At 54.7% G+C, this 19,689-nt stretch overlaps 1 protein-coding gene across 1 annotated transcript; it reads right to left on the bottom strand.

Annotated features, from left to right (window-relative positions):
- Positions 1–1,942: 1,942 nt before the first annotated feature.
- LOC117013316 (formimidoyltransferase-cyclodeaminase) lies at positions 1,943–18,738 on the bottom strand. The gene is made up of 10 exons (XM_033090343.1): positions 18,556–18,738; positions 17,564–17,747; positions 16,244–16,372; positions 14,969–15,057; positions 14,659–14,838; positions 13,373–13,510; positions 12,753–12,884; positions 4,150–4,211; positions 3,658–3,787; positions 1,943–3,384 (listed from the first exon to the last, which is right to left on the bottom strand). The coding sequence occupies exons 1-10, from the start codon at positions 18,607–18,609 to the stop codon at positions 2,821–2,823; spliced, it is 1,662 nt and encodes a 553-aa protein (XP_032946234.1). The 5' UTR covers positions 18,610–18,738; the 3' UTR covers positions 1,943–2,820.
- Positions 18,739–19,689: the final 951 nt, after the last annotated feature.

Raw genomic sequence — 19,689 nt, 5'->3', positions numbered from 1 at the left:
TTTCTCCACTCCACGATTACTGTTTTCCTCGCCCTTCCGACCCTGTCCTCTGTGGGAGGAAGTCGCTATGCACAGCCCACACCTAAGGAGTGTGTGTGGGGGGTTATGTTTCCCTCCCCGAGGGTCAGTATCCACCAACTACAGAACCTGTCTAGAATGGCCATTGGCGTGATTCTGGGGTCTGAGGAACACTGAGCAAACCAGCGTGGCAAACTGCACTGGGGTCCCCCGGAGTTTTAAGTGCAACACATAGAGATTGAGAGAACCAGGCATAGAGCTGGGTCTGAGGGCTCTTGGAAGGTCTGACCCTGTGGTCCGCCGGTGTCGCCTGCCTGCTCCCTGGTTTTGTGAGCCTACTGCCTCATGTTTACAAAAGCTGCAAGCCAAGACTCGAGACTTCACTGAGCACAGAGGGCTGTGGTCTGAAGCAGGAGCACAAATGCTTCCTGGCCGTTGAGTTTCCAGGGCTCCCTGAAGGAGACTTCTGAGTCATGGCTGCTTAGAATCCCGCGTTCTCACTGAGGTTGAAAAATGAGCTGTCTGCACGTGAATGGAAGGCCACGGCTGTTACCCTTAGTCCATCTCAGAGAGGAGAGCACACGGAGAATACAGCCTTCACCAAACCCCTTTCAAGTGAGGGCACAAGAATGGACGAAAGAATAGCGGCAAGAGCCCAGCCCCGTGGCTCAGGCGGTTGGAGCTCCGTGCTCCTAACGCCGAAGGCTGCCCGTTCGATTCCCACATGGGCCAGTGGGCTCTCAACCGCAAGGTTGCTGGTTCGACACCCACAAGGGATGGTGGTCTGTATCCCCTGCAACTAACAACGGCAACTAACAACAGCAACTGGACCTGGAGCATAGCGCCCTCCACAGCTACGCTCGAAAGGACAACAACTTGACTTGGAAAAAATCCTCGAAGTAAACACTGCTGCCCAATAAAGTCCTGTTTCCCTTACCCAATATAATCTTTAAAGAAAAATAGAGGGAAACCCAGACTCCCCAGTGTGCTTGCTGTGACACCCCTTGCACAGGTCAGCCGCCCCAATCTTGCTTTTTATGTCACCTCTCTAGTTGTAGGCCACTTGAAGTACCGTCATCCTACCCAGCTCTACAACGGCCCAGATCTGTAGCACGGTGGAGTCTCCGGGTGTTTATACTTCTTAGAGAACTCAAGGTGGTTTCCGTGTGTCTCCCTGAGGTGGTGACGCCCACCCTGTCCTCGTCATCTGCCTGGACTCTGGTGTTCTCATCCTGCAACTGAAATGTTGTGTGACCTATAGAAAGACCGTCACTTAGGGCTCTGCTTTCGTTTCCCTTTTCATGGTACATGGGATGTTACCGGTAGCGATGAGAGAAAGTAAACGGAGACTGAGCACACTGAAGCACATTTAACTAGACCAGATAGATCACCACTTGGTGAGAGCGGCGCTGTTCCCCCGGGCCTGCCCTGGCTGGGAACGCTCGCCCAGGTACAGTTACGCTAGAGTAACACGAGGTACAAGTCAGATGTTTTGGATTAATGTCAATTAATCAGAGCTTATCAGCTCCCAGTGAGCTTGAGTACACCAGCAGCATTTGATTGTTAATCAAAACCGTGGGCTGGGAACAAAACCCTTGCACAGTTTCCTTATCTGGACAAACAGGTTCAAGTGAAGTTTGAAGCTAAGGAACAAACAATGATTTCATGAGACTTCAGATTCCCACACATACCAGGAATTATTAACCAAAGTCACATTCCTTTAAAAAAGTTTTTAATAGACTTTATTTTTTTGGACAGTTTTAGGTTCACAGCAATATTGAACAGATAAACACAACACATTCCCCCCCCCCCTTTTTTTTTAAATTTTTTTATTGGGGAACAGTGTGTTTCTCCAGGGCCCATCAGCTCCAAGTCAAGTCGTTGTCCTTCACTCTAGTTGTGGAGGGCACAGCTCAGCTCCAAGCACAGTCGCCGTTTTCAATCTTTAGTTTCAGGGGGCGCAGCCCACTTGTTGTTGAGAGCTCGCGCTCTAATCAACTGGGCCATCCCGCTGCTCAGCACATTCCTTTTTAATAACCATTTGCAATATACATTCATGGAATGATTTTCCTAAACACGTCAAAGCCGTAATCCTTTCCCGCTTGAGAAGAACTGATTTCACTTTTCACCGAACCAGCGTTCTCTCTCTGGTGATCTAGGACTGGGTACGATTAGTGTTTCGTTTAAAATTGCATCCTCACCAAACTTTCCTCCTCAGGAAGACCACAGGCCACTTGGCAGGTCAGCCTGTGGCGCCCCTTCCATCCTGGGGTTCCAGAGGCTGTCCTAGCAGGGACAGATGCCGAGTCCAGGAATGGCTGTGCCTTTCTTGCCTGCAGGGCCTCTGCCTGCCCCTTTGCACAACTCCCCACCAGCATGGGGTCTCTGCTACCACTGTTCTGTCCAGGGCACTGCTTTGTGGCAGAGGTGTCGGAGTGGATCTAGGACTGTGGGACCCTGTGGCCAAATCGTATGCCGCACCCCCCAGAAGCTGCGAGCTGGGGGGTAGTAGACACCCTGAGACCGCAATGTGGCACTGTCCCCAGTCGGAAGAATACATGAGTCCAGGACTGGCGCCACTCCCAGTGGGCTCTGTGTGGCTGGGGTCCCGACCCACATTCCCATGGAACTCATTACTGGCTGCCCTTGCACTTTGTTCTCCCCGCGTCCAGGCGCCCGCAGGCAACGAGGCAGAAGTGAAGTCACACAGCAGGGAAAAGAATGCAAGTGATCTTGCTGGCTGCCTGCGACTGTGAAATGAAGAAAGGGCATCCCAGCGTCGGGGGGCAGAGTGACCGGGGCTCAGCCCCCTGAGGAGAGGGTGACAGCGATCTGGGACACGGAGACGGTGAGACGCGAGATGGCCACTGCAGCGGAGGCCAGGCGCTGCTTACCGGCCGAGGGGCCGGGCTCCGGGAGCAAAACCGCCCCGGGGACGCCAGCGCAGACGGGGCGGTGCCTCGGTCCTTTAAAATCGACCAACCGTAGAGCGGTCCGAGGCCACCGCGCGCCGCTGATTGAAGCGTCATCGCGCCAATCGGAGGCCGGCAGGAGCGGAGCTCCGCCCGGGCGGTTCCAGCACGTGTGCGCGTGCGCGAGGGCAGGAAGCTGGCCCCTGATTGGCGGCAGGGTTGGCGGCACACGCCCGGGCGGGGCGGGCCCTCGGCTGCGTGACAGTTGTCCCAGAGGAGGGCGAGGGGGAGGGCGTGTAAATAGAGCGAAGGCGTTGGCGCGGTGCACCATCGCCATCAGCTGGGCTGTGGCCGCGTGGAAGGGTGGGATCAGGCATCGCATGGTTGCCTCCAGGTGCTCAAACGGTCGCCTTCCGTAGGTCATCAGGCCGGCCGTGCAGGCCAGCGAGGCGCCCTGGGGACAGTCACCCAGGGATAGTTCGCTGAGGGCTGGAGCCCCGCTGCCACCTGTCCCATCCACACCCTCAATTCCCCCTGTCCTGCCATTGTCCCTACCCCACTCCTGTCCCCAGGCGGTCCCTGCCCTACTCCTGTCCCCACACTGTCCCCGCCCCACTCCTGTCCCCATTGCCATCCCTGCCCCACTCCTGTCCCCACACTGTCCCTGCCCCCACTCCTGTCCCTGTCATCTTCCCCGTCCCTGGCACTGTCCCCAGCCCTCACTCACCATGGCCGCACTGGCTGCTGCCACCGAGCCACCCCCTGGGGCCGCTGAGCGGGCACCCACCTCGCGGACAAAGGCACACAGGCGCTTGTCCACCAAGCTCTGCTCAGGCCCGCCATTGGGAACTAGGTACCTGCGGGGCCCGGGAAGGACAGGGGACAGGGTGCTGGGTCGTGTGAGGATGGAGATCGGGGATGGGCTCCTGAGTCACTTGGGGACAGGATGTGAAGGAAGGTCTGGCTCAGACCCTGGTCCCTGACTCCAGCCCATCCCCCCACCAACACAGGACAGGGGATGCGGCCCCAGCCTGGGAGAGGTTGTGACCCCCTGGGAGCCCCCATGAGGACAGAGCGGGATCTTGTTGGGACCTCATGGCACCCCCCAACCAGCCCCACACCTGCACAGCACCCTGGGGTTTGCTGATGATCAAATGACCAAGCAAAAGGCTGTGGAAGAACTGAGGGGGGAGGGCGGAGGGGTTGGGGTGCTGCTCACTCAATGATTCGTTCCTTAGGGTTGAAGGGGGACAGGGAGTCTAGACCCAGCCGGTTCACCACCTGGAAAAGGAAGAGGGCTGGTGACCGACGAGTGACTCAGCCCACCCCCATGCATGAGCAAGGCCACCGAAGGGTCTGTCCCACCTCAGCTCACGGTGCATCCCCGCCCTGCCCCGGCCTTGGTGTGGCACAGCCGGCCACACTCTCGCCTGCTACAGGGCCTGCTGACCGCTGGCTCCCCGTCCAAGTTGGGCCCACGTGGGAGACCACCCAGCCCAGAACAGATACCCTGGCAGACTTGGCAGACTAACACGCCCACCCACCGTGTCACCCCACAGGGAAACTGAGGCCCAGGGAGAGGAGCTGCCCACTTGGCCCTCGTTCTGAACCACCTGGGCCTTCCCACGACACCACATGCAGGAACCCGTCACTGGAGGGGCCCAGCAGCACTGCCTCTTGGGACAATGTTTTATTGACAAGCTCGGGTGCCAATGACAGATTGGTATTACACTGCAGGAGCTGCCTGAATATAAGACTCGTTACACGAGGAAAAGTGGATTTTACCTAAATTCAAAATAAAGTTGGAACAATACCCATTTAAGATTAGGATTCTTTCCAACAAAAACATTCAAAGACGTGATGGTGCCAGTGACAGTCCCAGTTCATTCAGGGACAACTCCACAAAAATAGGTGGTGACAAGTGCTGCTGGGGAGGAAGGAGCCAGCGGGGTCCCGGTGTCCCTGAGAACACGGGAATGTCTGGAGACCCCCAGAGAGTCACCTGTGGCGTCAGTGAGCAGCTGGGCAGGGCCCTGCTGGTGCAGAAAACCTCCCGAGGAACAGAACTTCTCAAGTGGAAGCGACGCCCAGGGGCGGGCAGAAGAAAAAGGAAGCCATTCGAGGCCGGGACTGGCAGGAAGGTGACCAGAAGGGCCAGGTCACCCTGGAGCTGGGACCCCTGGGCACATCTGAGCATGTCTGGCAGACACTCCTGACTGGGGGGCCCACGCCTTCAAAGAGTGGGGGCCGACTGGAGCCCCTGAAAGGCGACATCTCCAAGGGTGAACTAGAAGAAATGCCCACTGAAGGACGCACTGGCATTGTCCCCAGTTCATCCTGCCCACAAGGCACCCTGCTGAGGGCGCCAGGCTCACATCCACCTCCCCAGATCGGAGCCTCCAAAGCTGCAAGCACAAGCCTCAGCCTAAAGTGACCGTGTGGTACTGTCCCCAAGCACCTAGAAGGCAAACACAGGCGTGGCACCCAGGGGTCCGAGAACGGCCACAGATAAAGTTCTGAAGAACCCACACTCACAACCCAAAATCACAAAACACAGGAAGAAGCAAGTCAGGAGACAGAACCAGTGGAAACAATTGTCAAATCAGACCCGAAAGACTGCAGCATCTGAACTTTCAAATAAACCGTGTGAAATATAAGTTAGAAAATGGAAGACAGCACCAAATGTGTTAATAAGGAGCAGATAAAGGTGGCAGAGGTGACAGCTTGTTCTGACAAGCAGGATGAAGTCGCTGGCCACTAACACCTGTGGCTGGAATTTCGAGAGGAACAGCGTATTTGCAAATTCCAGAAGGCCCTTCCCACCAAGCGCTTATCAATCACAAAGGGAAAAACAGAGACTGCAGTGAAAACGCTGGCAGGGGACAGCACCTCCCCATGGACAGAGTTACAGCCCGAGATGAATGGGTACCATGGACTCCTGACCCCATACTCCGAGGCCACCATGTCACTTCTGTGTTGCTCCTGCCACCAAAGTGGGACCACGTCTAGTCGTGAGAAATGTCAGGTCAGCACCCATGAGGGACACTTCACAAAACATCTGGCCCGTACTCTCAGTCTGTCAAGGTCGATGAAGGGCAGGAGGACCGAGGAACTGTTCCCGGTTGAAGGAGACAAAAGACATGACCACTAAATGCACCATGTCACATGGATCGGATCCTGCAGTGGAGGGTAAATAGTGTAATGGAAACTATTGGGACACTGATGCAATTCATTGTGGTCTGCAGATTAGGTGCTAGAATTGTATTAATGTTGCATTTCCTGATTTTGATCATTGCTCTGTGGTTGTGTTAAGAGAATGTCCTTGTTCTTAAGAAATACTGTCTGAATAAATTAGGGGTAAAGGAACACAGTGTTTTCAACCTACTCTCAAATGGTCCAGACAAAAAAATACTATGATTATGGGAATACAGCGAGAGCAAAAAATGCCAATGGAGCAGAATGCAAACAACTGGTGAGTCTGGACAGTGGAAAGGTATTCTTGCACCTTTTTTGTAAGCAGGAAACTACATCGAAATAAAAAGTACACAGACTATTAATATTATAGGTTGAGGAGATCTAAGACGGCGGAGTACATAAATGCTGTGCTTGCCTCATCCCGTGAACACATCAAAATTACAACTAAATTTAAAAAAAAATTACAACTAAATTATAGAACAATCAACCTAGAGAACCATCTGAAGTCTCTCTGTACAGACGTCGTATGACTAAAAATATAAAGCAGAAGCCACTGTGAGACTGGTATGAGGGGCAGAGACACGGAACGGGCCGCACAACTGCGTGTGGCGGCTGAGAATCAGGAGGGACATCTCAGGCACAGAGGTTCCCACAGAGGAGAAAGGGCAGCCTCACACCAGGCTCCCCAGCCCAAAGTACTGGTGCTGGGAAGAGCGGCCCCCACAACATCTGGCTGCGAAAACAGTGGGGATTCCAACCAGCCAGGCGGGACGGCAGGCGACGGAAATCCCTGCCTTCCTCCTAAATGGCCCATGCACAAACGCACTCACTCGCAGGCACTCACCTTGGGCTCCAGCCGAGGGACGGTGATTCAGGGACCTTGGAGACAAATGGGGGACAGACTGAGGTGTGAGGCCTCGGGGTGGGGAGGGGAGTCCTGGAGAACAGCCAGCATCTTCCCTGTGAGAGAGTCTCCTCCTGAGTAGCCAGCAGGCAGGCGCCATCTTTCCTGTACTGAGCCCGCCCCTACGCTTATGGCCAAATCTGAATCTGATTGGCCTGGTGAGCTCTGGGGCTCCGCCCTGCTGACTCGCTGCGCTAGCCATTGGCAGGAAGCTTTATCAGCGGCTGAACCCTACAGAAGCCAGCAGGTGGCAGCAGGCCTCGGAGTGTCCTGGCTTTCCGCAGAGCTACCTCAGGCCTGGTACTGGTGGCAGCCAACCTCGGTTCCCAGCATGGCCTCTCCCACATGCCTCCAGGTACAGTAAAGGCAGCCGCCAAACGTGGATCACTTTCTAGCTCCTGTCAGATAGCCCCCAGCCAGTCACAGGCAGTGGGTGACCTGGGCCTGCACCAGAGCCCCTCCCAAGAAGCCCCAGAACCACTATACCTGGAGGTTGGCTTCAGACCACAGCAGAGCACTGCCCAATTAGCCCCACAAGAAGCACACAAAGGGTGGTCTGAACAGGAACCAGAGCCCACTGGAGGTAAATTCCACTCAGTGCTGTAAGTCCCCGCACAGCAGCTGTGGACATGGCCAAACACCACAGCCAGTCAGCCTGAGGGTCAGTCCCACCCACTGACTTGTCAATAGCAATCAAGGCTCAATATACCAGGAGGACACACACAATCCACACGAGGGGCACTCCTGGAGCAACCAGTGTAGGTGACCAGGGAGACTGTACCCGGGACCTACAGGACACTACGTAAGGCTACCTTGCCACGACTGAGAGACATAGCAGATCTAACTAATACATGGAAACAAACACAGAGTGGCAGCCAAATTGAGAAAACAAAGAAATAAGTCCAAAATGAAAGAACAGGAGAAAAATCCAGAAAAAGAACTAAATGAAATGGTGGCAAGCAACCTACCAGATACAGAGTTCAAAACAATGGTTATAAAGATGGTCAAGGAACTTGGTGAGAACTTCAACAAAGAGATAGCAAGCATAAATGAGGACACAAAAACTATAAAAAAGAACTAGTCAGAAGTGAAAAAAACAACTGAAATGTAGAATGTACTAGAAGGAATCACCATCAGACTAGATGAAGCAGAGGATTGAATAGTGATTTGGAAGACAACGCAGCAGAAAACACCCAATGAGAACAGCAGAAAGAAAAAAGAATCCAAAAAATGAGAGTATTTTAACAGACCTCTGGGACTACATAAGTAAAACAAGATTCACATCATAAGGGTACCATAAGGAGAAGAGAGAGAGCAAGGTATTGAGAATCTATTTGAAGAAATAATGACTGAAAACTTCTCTAACCTGGTGAAAGAAATAGACACAGAAGTCCAGGGAGCACAGAGAGTCCCAAACAGGATGAACCCAAATAGGACCACACCAAGACACATTATAATTAAAATGCCAAAGGTTAATGACAAAGAGAGAATTTTAAAAGTAACATGAGAAAAGCAGTTAGTTGCCTATAAGGAGCTCCCATAAGACTGCCAGCTGATGTCTCAACAGAAACTTTGCAGGCCAGAGGGGACTGGCACAGAATATTCAAAGTGATGAGAAGCAACGACCTATAACCAAGATTACGCAGCAAAGCTATCATTTAGAATTGAAGGACAGATAAAGAGCTTCCAGACAAGAAAAAGCTAAAGGAGTTCATCACCACCAAACCAGTATTACAAGAACGTTAGAAGGAATTCTTTAAGATGAAATATATATATATTTGTGTGTGTATATATATATATGCATATGTATATAAACACATATATATATATATACACACAAATGTGTGTGTGTGTATGAATAGTAAAATGGTAGTAACTACATATCTGTCAACAATTACTTTCAATGTACATGGATCAACTGCTCTACGCAAAAGACACAGGAGGTCTCAATGGATAAGAAAACGAGAACTTTACATGTGCCGCCTACGAGAGATTCACTTCAGATTGAAAGATACAGGCTGAACGTAAAGAGATGGAAAATGTTATTTCATGATAATGGGGACAAAACAAACAAACAAAAAATCTGGGGTAGCAATACTTATACCAGACAAAATAGACTTTAAAACAAAGGCTATAACAAGAGACAAAGAAGGATACAATAATCCCACTTCTGGGTATTTATCCAAAGAAACCCAAAACACTACTTTGAGGGGACGTGTGCATCCATATGTTCATTGCAGCATTGCTTACAATGCCCAAGATGTGGAGGCAGCCTGGGTGTCCACCGATGGATGAATGGATAAAGAGGACGTGGTACATGTATACAGTGGAATATTGCTCGGCCAGGGAAGGGAATGGGTTCTTGCCATCTGCGGCAACATGGATGGATCTGGAGGGTATTGTGCTGAGTGAAGTGTGTCGGACAGACAAACACAGACGCAATGTGATTTCGCTTATATGTGGAATCTAAAGAACAAAATAAACAAACAAAACAGAAACACACTCATAGATACAGAAAACATTTTGATTGGTTGCCAAACAGGAGGTGGTTGGGGGTGGGTGGAAAAGGTGAAGGGATGAAGAAGTACGAATTGGTAGTTACAAAGTAGTCATGGGGATTGAAGTGAAGCATAGGGAATATAGTCAATAATATGTAATAACTATGCACAGTGCCAAGTGGGTCCTAGACTAACTCAGGAGGATCATTTCTTAAATTATATGAATGTCTAAGCACTGTTCTTTACACCTGAAATTAACAGAAAATAATACTGAATGTCAACTGTAATTGAAAAATTAAAAAGGGGGAAAATGTGGGCCGGCCCGGTGGCTCAGGCGGTTGGAGCTCCATGCTCCTAACTCTGAAGGCTGCTGGTTCGATTCCCACATGGGCCAGTGGGCTCTCAACCACAAGGTTGCCAGTTCGATTCCTCGACTCCCTCAAGGGATGGTGGGCTCCGCCCCCTACAACTAAGATTGAACACGGCACCTTGAGCTGAGCTGCCACTGAGCTCCCAGATGGCTCAGTTGGTTGGAGTGCATCCTCTCAACCACAAGGTTGCCGGTTCAACTCCCGCAAGGGATGGTGGGCTGTGCCCCCTGCAACTAGCAATGGCAACTGGACCTGGAGCTGAGCTGCGCCCGACACAACTAAGATTGAAAGGACAACAACTTGACTTGGAAAAACAGGCCTGGAAGTACACACTGTTCCCCAATAAAGTCCTGTTCCCCTTCCCCAATAAAATCAAAAAAAAAAAGGGGGGGGGAAATGTGAAGGGAAATATGAGGTCTACATTTCCAGGTATAAAACAAACATGTCATGGGGATGCAAAGTACAGCATAGGGAATACAGTCAGTAATACTGTGATAGCCTAGGACAGTGTCAGATGGTTGAGAACTTATCATGGTGATCACTTCTTTAGGTATATAAGTGTTGAATAACTAACTATTCTGTACACGTGAAATTAATATAATACACTAACTACATTTTTAATAAAATTCTTTTTAAAAATAAGAAAATAAAAGTCCTTCAGTACTATTCGATTCTTAAAAAAAAAGTTATACAAACTTTTACAAACGCTAGAGAGAGAACAAACTAGCCATGAACTGTGTCAGTGGCTTGGAAGTGAGGGCTGAGGAAACCACATGAATACAGGGGAAAATAAATGGAAAGAAAGTAGAGAAAAGATAGACTATACAGAAGGCTGAAAATGCTTCTAAAATGTAATTGGTGTTCCTGAAGTCAAAGAACCAAATAACTGGGTCAAAAATATAATAGAAGAGAAAATTCCTGAAACTAAGTAGGAATGGAATCTGTAAACCACGGGAACACTTTCCAATGGAAAAGATAATGTAAAATATTCAGCAAAGACACATACATGGCAGGTATTGAATTTAAAGGACAAGTAAGGAATTCTTCAGATGTCAGGGAGAAAGCACAGGTCACCTGGGTGTGGGGGAGATGGCCAAGTGGCCTTAGACCTACCCTCCACCCCCTACCCCATGACATTTAATTCCAGAAGATGGTAAGGATACGTCTGCAGCATTCTCCAGGAAAAAGAAGTGACTTGGAATGTTGGTTGTCCAACTGTCTTGTGAGAATAAAGTCACAGAAGGACATTCCCCAACCTGCCAGAATCCACAGAGTGATCTCCCACGAGGTTTTCACCACATCTCTGTTTAATGTGAGCTGCAGGCAACGAACAGACGAGGAAGGAGGCCGGCAGGAAAAGAGACAGATGCACATGGACCTCACTTAAGTATAGAGCTAAGATTCGTTACCGGTGGGTATTTCATAGGTTTGACACATGTGGGTATGGACACAGAAGGTCAATGTTATATATTTGACCATCTGAAAATAGCAACATCACACTTTAAATGTGGAGCAGAGATGACCGGCCACACGAGTGCATGAATATCCTTGTCTTTCTTCACCGAGTCAACAGACATTGTCTAGTCTTAATAAAGTATTGAAGGATTAAGAGTGTTATTTAAACTTAAAACATAAAACACTTCGAACTAATAAATGAATTCAGCAAAGTAGCTGGGTACAAAGTCAACGCACGACAGTCAGCTGCATTTCAACACACGAACAGTGAGCAATCGAAAAAAGAAATTAGAAAACAATTTCATTTATGACTGGTTCAAAAAGAATAAAATACTTAGAGATTAATTAACCAGTGAGGTGAAATACTACACACTGAAAACTACAAACCACTGCTGAAGGATTTATGTAAGTAAATGGAAACACGTCCCGGCAGCTGGACAGAAGGCTTCCTGTTAAGATGACACTACTACCCAAAGTGATCGCAGACTCCATGGGGCCACTATCAAAATCCCAACCACGTTTTGTGCGGAAATAGAAAACCCATGCTGGACGATGGTGGTGACAGTGACACAGCGTGACAAATGCATTTAATATTACTGAACTGTACACTTAAAAATGGATAAGAAGGCAAAAGTTATGTTCTGTGTATTTCTTGCCACAATAAAAAAAAATGAAAAAATTTAACCACCAAAAGAATCCCCCTAAAAAATACTGTAATAAAAAAAAACAAAAACAGGAAACAGAAAGAAAAAAAGGTGGGAGTAAACACTGTGTACGGGTATTTCTTTTTTTGTTTTCATAGAAGGCAGTCAATGTACTGATAAAAATTGATAATCTGAAATTTTGGATACAATTTTAGAATTGAAAACATCCATGAAAAGGGGGACGTATATTAAGTTATAACAGTAATCACCAGAATACCTACAAAATAGACTTACTCTTCCATATACAGTAACCAGAAGGAACCATACCCACACATACCACCTACCTGAAAGTAAGACAAATCTGAGTCCAGATATACCTGCTAATCCGGCAAATCAACTACCAGACAAAAACTTTCAGAGAAATCCAGTCGTGTGCTCAGTGTAAGAAACACGCAAAACAAAATGGCTCAGAAGCCAGAGCGACAGAAGCCAGGCCCTCGGCTGGTGGTATCCCGGGGCAAGGGTATCCCATGGGGGACAGATGGAACTGCATTCTAAAGCCAATGGACCCAAGGGTCAGACCCCACCTGCTCACCTGGAGGGTCCCTCACCCTCATCCCAAAGCGCGAGGAGACCGGGAAGCTCCAGGACGGACGCCAGAAGCCAGGGACACAATGCAGGCGCCCCCCCTCCCAGGAGCCTGGGGCTCACTCAAGTCCCACTCCCACCTGGACACTCGCTTGGGGCTCACCCACCAGCCGGATCCGCTGCTCCTCCTCCAGGACAAAGAGGTTCTCCTTCTCGCAGTAGAAGTTTGCAGCGACCAGGATGGCTTGCAGGGGCACCAGGCCTACCAGCTGAGAGCCCACCACCGGGAGGTTCAGCTCCTGCCCATGCGGGTCCTGTCAGCCCACGCTGGGCTCGAGAATGCCAGGGGTGGGAGAGTGAGGGGGATAGGGAGTGGGGGTGGGGGTGAGGAGGGGGATGGGAGGGAACTGCCCCGCTCACCTGGAGCATCCCCAACCAGAAGGGGACCCCTCCCTTCTCACCTGGAGAATCCCCACCCAGGAGGGGACCCCTCCCTTCTCTCCTGGAGTGTCCCCACCCAGGATGGGACCCCTCCCTTCTCACCTGGAGGGTCCCCACCCAGGAGGGGACCCCTCCCTTCTCACCTGGAGGGTCCCCAACCAGGAGGGGACCCCTCCCTTCTCACCTGGAGGGTCCCCACCCAGGAGGGGACACCACCCTTCTCACCTGGAGCGTCCCCACCCAGGAGGGGACCCCTCCCTTCTCACCTGGAGGGTCCCCACCCAGGAGGGGACACCACCCTTCTCACCTGGAGGGTCCCCACCCAGGAAGGCTGCTGCCCACGCACCTTGGCTTCTCGGCAAGTCTCCTCGTAGACCGTGTGCAGGGCCGTGACCTCAAAGTCCAGCAGGTTAGTGGACACTTGAGCCAGGTTCTTCTCATCCAGGTACCAGCCAATGCCCTGAACCTTCTTCAGACGTCCTGGCTGCAAAGGAAAAGCCTTTCCCAGCCCCAGCCCTGTCCCGCCTCCCCTTGCCCCTGCGTCCCCCAGCTGCCCGGGGGGCCCCTTCCTCCCCAGAGGCCTGGACAAGGCAGGTGCTTTGACCCACTGTGGCCTGCAGGTGTGGTGCTGCCCCATGGACGGTGTGTGTCCCTCCACCTTGCTCTCTTACCTGAGGCGGCAGGAAGGGGCCTGCCCTCCACAGGGACACTGAGGCCCCAAAGGGCCAGGTCCCAGGATGCCCGCCCCCATGGGCACCAGGCTCAGACCAAACCCACCTTCTGGCCAGCACTCCACCCACACTGTGTCCTGGGGGCCAGCCTGGGGCCACCTCCACCCAACTCCAAACTCCTGTGGTTGGTCCCTCCCTCCCATCCCACCCCTCAACCCAGCAGGGCTCGCAGCCTCTCATCCTTGGGGAGATTCAGCTCACCTGAGGTGGGACCTCTGACCCCCGACTTCAGCCAGAGCACAAAAAAAGGTTTGGGGTTCTCCATGCTTTTGTGTTGTTCTTACACAATGGCCTCTGCGGGCCGGGGGGGCTGGTCTCTGGGGTGGGGGACTAATGGGTGAGCAGGGCATTGCCCCACCCCCTTCACCAGGTATCCCTATGTCTACCTGTGTCCAACTCGGACTTTGTACAGGAGTGATGCTCAAACTAGATGACAGCTGCCATGGCAGACTACGTGGGTCAGGGAACCTGAGAGTACACAGGCATACCTGGGGGCACCTTGGAATACCTGGGTGTACCTGGGAGTCTCTGGGGGTACCTTGGAATACCTGGGTATACCTGGGAGTACCTGGGGGCACCTAAGACTACCGGGTGACCTGGGAATACCTGGGTGCACCTGGGAGCACCTGAGGAAATCTGGGCGCACCTGGGGCTCAGGAAGCATCTGTCTTCCTATCAGCACGGAAATGCTGCAATATTTCAACCACAGGTATAGCCCTGCCTGCGTCCATGGAAAATGTCCTTTAAAGAAAGTGCTCCCCCACTTCAAACGTGGAAACCCCGCCTGGTCTGGTCCCACACATGGACACTGAGGCCCAGCCTCTCACCCCATCCTTCGGCCCCTGGGGTCCATGGGGACCTGCACAGCCCACGGAGGGCACGCGAGCCAACTGCCTCTCACCTGGTCGGCCCCGCGGCCCTGCTCCCGCAGGTTGAGGGCTATGTGGTGCGCCTGCTCCTTGGTGCTGAGCAGGTTGATGTTAAAAGTGATGAGGAACTTCCGGGCCCCCGTGGCTGTGGCCCCCCAGCTGGGGACGAAGGAGCTGGGGCCAAAGTCGGGCGCCCACTCTGCCTGCTTGAGCTGTGGGGACACTCACCATGGGGCAGTGTCCCGCATGGAGGGGATGCCCTGCTGGGTTGGGGGGAAGGAGGAGGGCACCCACCCCTGCAGGGACCCCCAGACCCGCCCTTGGGGGGAGGGGACACGGCACCTTCTCAGGCAGGGCCTCGTACTCCCCGGCTCGGATGGCCGGCAGGGTCCGGCGGCTGGCCATCTGCGCTGCCTCACCATAGAGGTACACTGCAAGGGGAGCCCGGCAGCTCAGCGCCTGGTGGCTGTGATCCAGAACCCCATTCCCAGAGGAGAACCCAGCAGGGCACCTGGGACAGACCTCCCTCGGCTCACCTCTCTCTGGGAGCGCCCTTTCTCTGTGCCTCGTAGGATGGGTGTGGGTGGTCACTGCTGGACACTCAGGCCAGGCCAGGACCCTCCTCTGCCCACCCAGGGGCAGGACAGGCCCCAGTTCTGCTGCTCCCCATGCACAGATGCCCCAAAAAAGCCATCGCCCCGACCACTAGAGTCAGGAGCGGACATGGGGGCATGCACTGGAAGGACGCTCCCATTCTTTCTAACATGTATTTCCATTGTACAATAAACATGACCACAAATGAAGGAACACAGAGAAAACCGAACTCACCACCAGCCCCAGGACCACATGAGCGCAGAGACGTGTGAGTGCGTGGGTGTGGTGTGTGTCTGCGGGGGGTGTGGTGTGTGTGTATGTGTGGTGTGCGTGTCTGTGTGTGGGGGATGTGATGTGTGCATGTTTGCATGTGTGGTATGTGTGTGCGCATGTGGGGTGGGGTGTGTGATGTGTGTGTGTGCATATGTGTGTGTGTGGTGTGTGTGGGGAGTGTGAGTTGTGTGGGTGTGGTGTGTGCGTGTGTGTATGTGTGTGTGGTGTGTGTGTGGTGTGTGTGGTGTGTGCACGTGTGAGAGTGTGTGTGCACGTGTGTGCACACGCGTGAGCGTTTATGAGCGTGTGTGCACGTGTGAGCTTGTGTGCACGTGTGTGTGAGCGTGTGTGCGTGTGTGGGCGTGTGTGGGCGTGTGGGAGCGTGTGTGTGCACACCCCCGCGTGACCTCCAGTCTGTGCTCACAAGCCCTGTGCCCCCTGCTCCTGGGGGCCTTTGTTCTGGGGCACTTGAAAGGATCCCTAGGAGCCACGTGGTCTGTCAGAGCTGTCCCCACGCCTGGCTAAGTCACTTTACACAGCGGCGGTTGTCCGCTGCCCCGAGCATGTGTGAGGGGCCAGGGCCACCCTGAGGCTGGGCTTCCACTGGGTCAGTGACGTGATGGGGGACAGGGACAGGTTCCTACCTGCCATTGGCTCATTCACGGGAGGCAGGTGATCTTTTAAGAATCTGACAGAAACTGAAACCCAGTGAGGAGGGGCCGGCTGGGACCCCCTCCTGGGGACACTCACCGGGCACACCCAGCTCCTCTGCCAGCCGCTGGCCAAAGGCCTGGGCACAGAGCACGCACTCGTCCATGCTGACACCCCTCACCGGGATGAAGGGGCACACGTCCAGGGCGCCCATGCGAGGGTGCTCCCCTGCAGAGAGATGGGGATTGAAGGAGGGGGCCCGGCTGTGGGCGTGGGCAGGGGCTCATCTGCGGCCCCATCTGCCCGCCATCTGCCCACCCAGCTGTTTACACCAACCACAGGGGCCCTGGAGAAGCAGGCCCCAGGGCTCTGGCACCTATCTGTGCTAAAAACAGTGTCAACGGAGCCGCCTGCAAACGGAGCGGGGCTGCCGTCCCCGAGGAGCTGCCTGGCCCGTCCCACTCCTCAAACCTTGGAAAGTTAAAACAGCACAGAACAACCCTCGCACTGGGCCTGAGCAGCCTGTGTTCCCAAGAGCTGTTTGCAAGGGTCACAGGAAAGCCGCCATTACGACCCCGGGACTGGACGTTAAAGATGCTCTTAGAACCCGCGTCACTGTGCTGTCACCTGCACTCAGAGCGGCCTTCCTTCTCCGGATGGCACCCTCCCCCTGCCCTTGTCGTCAGCACCCCGGCCTTTGTCTCCTCCTCCGGTGGCCATGGCTCTGCCTGAACCACGCTGCCCGAACAGCTCTTCTTATTGATCCCAGTAAAGGCTCCCCGCCTCTCACTTGGAAGGCCTTGGACGTTCAAGGGCTCCCTATAAACCCCACCCTCGCCCACCAGCCACAAAGACACCTCCCCTGGGCTGCCAGGCTCCCGGTGAGTCCTGGTCAGCAGCAAGGCCGCCTTCGCCCTGCGCTGACCGCCCCTCCCTTCCCCCCCCCTCCCGGCAGCTGCCAGTCCAGGCTGCATTCCAAGTCGTCCTTCCCAAAGGCCAGCAGACCCCAGGGTGGGCCATCCCCGTCCCCAGCACGTCTCCCCTCCCCCAAGGCGGCTCCTTGCTTTGAGATGAGCCCATCTCTTCAGCAGTTGGGGCCACCTATGAAGTTCCTGCCTGTGGGCCCGGCCTCCCCCGTGAGCGGCCAGAGACCTTTGAGCCCGCCCGTCACCCTGACCGTGTTTGCCTTTGTGGGCTGTTGACAGGTTGGTTTCCAGCAAGGCCCTGTCCCTTGCCCCCACCCCCGGGCCTGCTCAGAGTGCAAGAGCCTCACTGCCAGCCCCATGCGGAAGGAAACGTGGACGGGAGTCACCACGCACCGTCACCCTGCACAGCGGGTTCACCCTTCAGAGGCCCTGGGGACCTCCAAGGAGAAGCCCCACATCCCACGCCATGCCCGTGGGCGAGGACGGCCCCCACCTTTGTGCTTGCGCATGTCTATGAGCCGGAAGGCGGCGCGGGCGGCGTTGAGGGCCCCATCTACCACGTCCTCTGGCCGCCCCACGAAGGTGTAGACGGTGCGGTTGGTGGAGGGGCCGGCGTCCACGTCCAGCAGCACACAGCCCGGGGTCCGCACCACGGCCTGGGAGATGGCTTCGATCACCTGGGGACGAGAGCCCCGCCCAGGACTTGGTTTCCCCACTTGGAAGAGGGGGCAGGAGCTTCGGAGGTGGCCGTGCCTCTCCTGTCCCCCACCCTCCCAAAGCTGTGCCTAGGAGCTGGCGCTGAGCCTTCGGGAATTCCTCAAAGAGTGGGAGCCCGGGGAGACCCACTGCCGGCTGTAGTCACCACGGAGGGGCAATGGTGGCACCCTCCAGGAGAAACGGACGCAGGAAGCAGAACCCAGGTGAAGGGGCGGAGGGGCTCCGAGATGGTGACCTGCAGGCCAAGGTCACAAGGCCCAGGGCTCCAGTGGGAGCGTCTGCATTGGGGGAGGGGCATGAAGGGCCCGGAACCTTCTGAGGTGACAGGCAGGCCCATGGTTGGAGGTGGCCTCAGGACCCAAAGTGCTCTGTGGCCCTCAGTAGCCGGTCCCAACGCTCTGTGCCTCAGTTTCCTCGATGACGTGTATAACAATAGTGCTCACCTGGCAAGGTGGGGGCGGGGGGACAGAGGAACCACGGTGGGGACCCTCAAGTAGCCCTGTGGGTTGTGCTTGGGGTGGGGGGGCATTTTCACAAGAGACCAAATGATTGGCCAAACCTGGAGGCAGGACCCCCGCCTGACTGCCCCCCTGCTGCCCCCTCCTCAGCCCTGGGTCAGTCACTTCTAAGGCCCCTGCTCACAGGGCACGTCCCTGAGGGCTGACAGGGAGTGGTGCCTTCTGAGAGGAGACAGTCCCCACACCTCACACCCAGGAGGCCCCCGGGCCCTGGTGCTGCCCTGGCCAGCCGCCCTCACCGGCACCTCACCTCTTGGTTGTTTCCCTCTGAGAAGTTGGGGACACATTCCACCAGGCGGGACATGGTCTGGGCCTCGGTCCTTGATGGGGACACTCGTCTCACAGGGCAGGAGGCAGGCAGCAGGGACGGGTGCTCCAGCGCCCGGTGGGGCCTTTATACTCGCCACCCGGCTGCTTATTAACCATCAGTCACGGTGGGAGAGAGGGACAGGCCGGGCCCTGTGCAAACATGGAGTGGTCCAGGGAGGGGCCGAACCAGGACGCCCACGACGTGTCAATGGAGGAGGGATGGCTGTGCCCCAGGTGGCCGCCCTGAGAGAACAGCCTGTGATCTGGCCCCTCAATGGGGAGGTCATCCACAGACTGTGACCTCAGGTCAGCACAACTCCAATCCCAGCGTGGCCCACAGCCGCCTGGTGGCCATCTGTGTGACCTCGCTCATGACACTCTGGGTGGCGCTCTGGGCCTGTTTCTTCATGTAAACGCCCGAGCCTCAGGGCAGCTGGGGGACAAAAGGGGAGCTGCGAGGCCCCAGCCCTGGCCCTGCTCTCGGCAGAGGTCAGCTCGGTTGTCAGGTAGGGGCCTGGGAGGGGAGTGAGTGTGTGCAGGTGCGTGGGTCCCCAGTGGGTCAGGTGGCCTGCCGAGGCCCCAGTTCGCCAAGGCTGGAGGCTCCCCCTGAAGGGGCGGCTCGCCCCCAGTCAGCAGCACAGGGCCGGGGCCTGGTTGAAGTTCCTGATGACTTCTAGTCAGAGCAGGAGCTTTGCCCTGCAAAGGGAATCACGTGGCTATCCTGACACCCCACAGGCCCCTCCTGGCACAGGCACCCCACAAGTCTTTGGGGCACTCAGTGTCTGAGGCTACTTCGCCTCTAGGCAGTCACCCTGGGGCCAGGGCGAGGAAGAGCCCAGATCTCTCGGATCCCCAGCCCTGTGGGCCTTGGGGAGCTCCCCTCTCCAGCGCTGGCTCAGCACCCTGGAGCAACAGGCGAGCCCAGAGACCCTCAGAGGCTGGGTCCTCTCCAGCCATGGCTCGGCTGGGTGAATGTGAGTGACCGTGGGTGACGGCCATCCCCCCTCTGGGTGCCAAGTGTGGCTGTGGGAGTCTCAGCAGAACCTGGCAGACGGCAAAGGCCCAGCAAGGGCAG

This window comes from Rhinolophus ferrumequinum, chromosome 2 (genome assembly GCF_004115265.2).
Source record: "Rhinolophus ferrumequinum isolate MPI-CBG mRhiFer1 chromosome 2, mRhiFer1_v1.p, whole genome shotgun sequence".
Lineage (NCBI taxonomy): Eukaryota > Metazoa > Chordata > Mammalia > Chiroptera > Rhinolophidae > Rhinolophus > Rhinolophus ferrumequinum.
The sequence above is the reverse complement of the archived record's forward strand: the minus strand, read 5'-3'. Positions and strand labels throughout refer to the sequence as shown.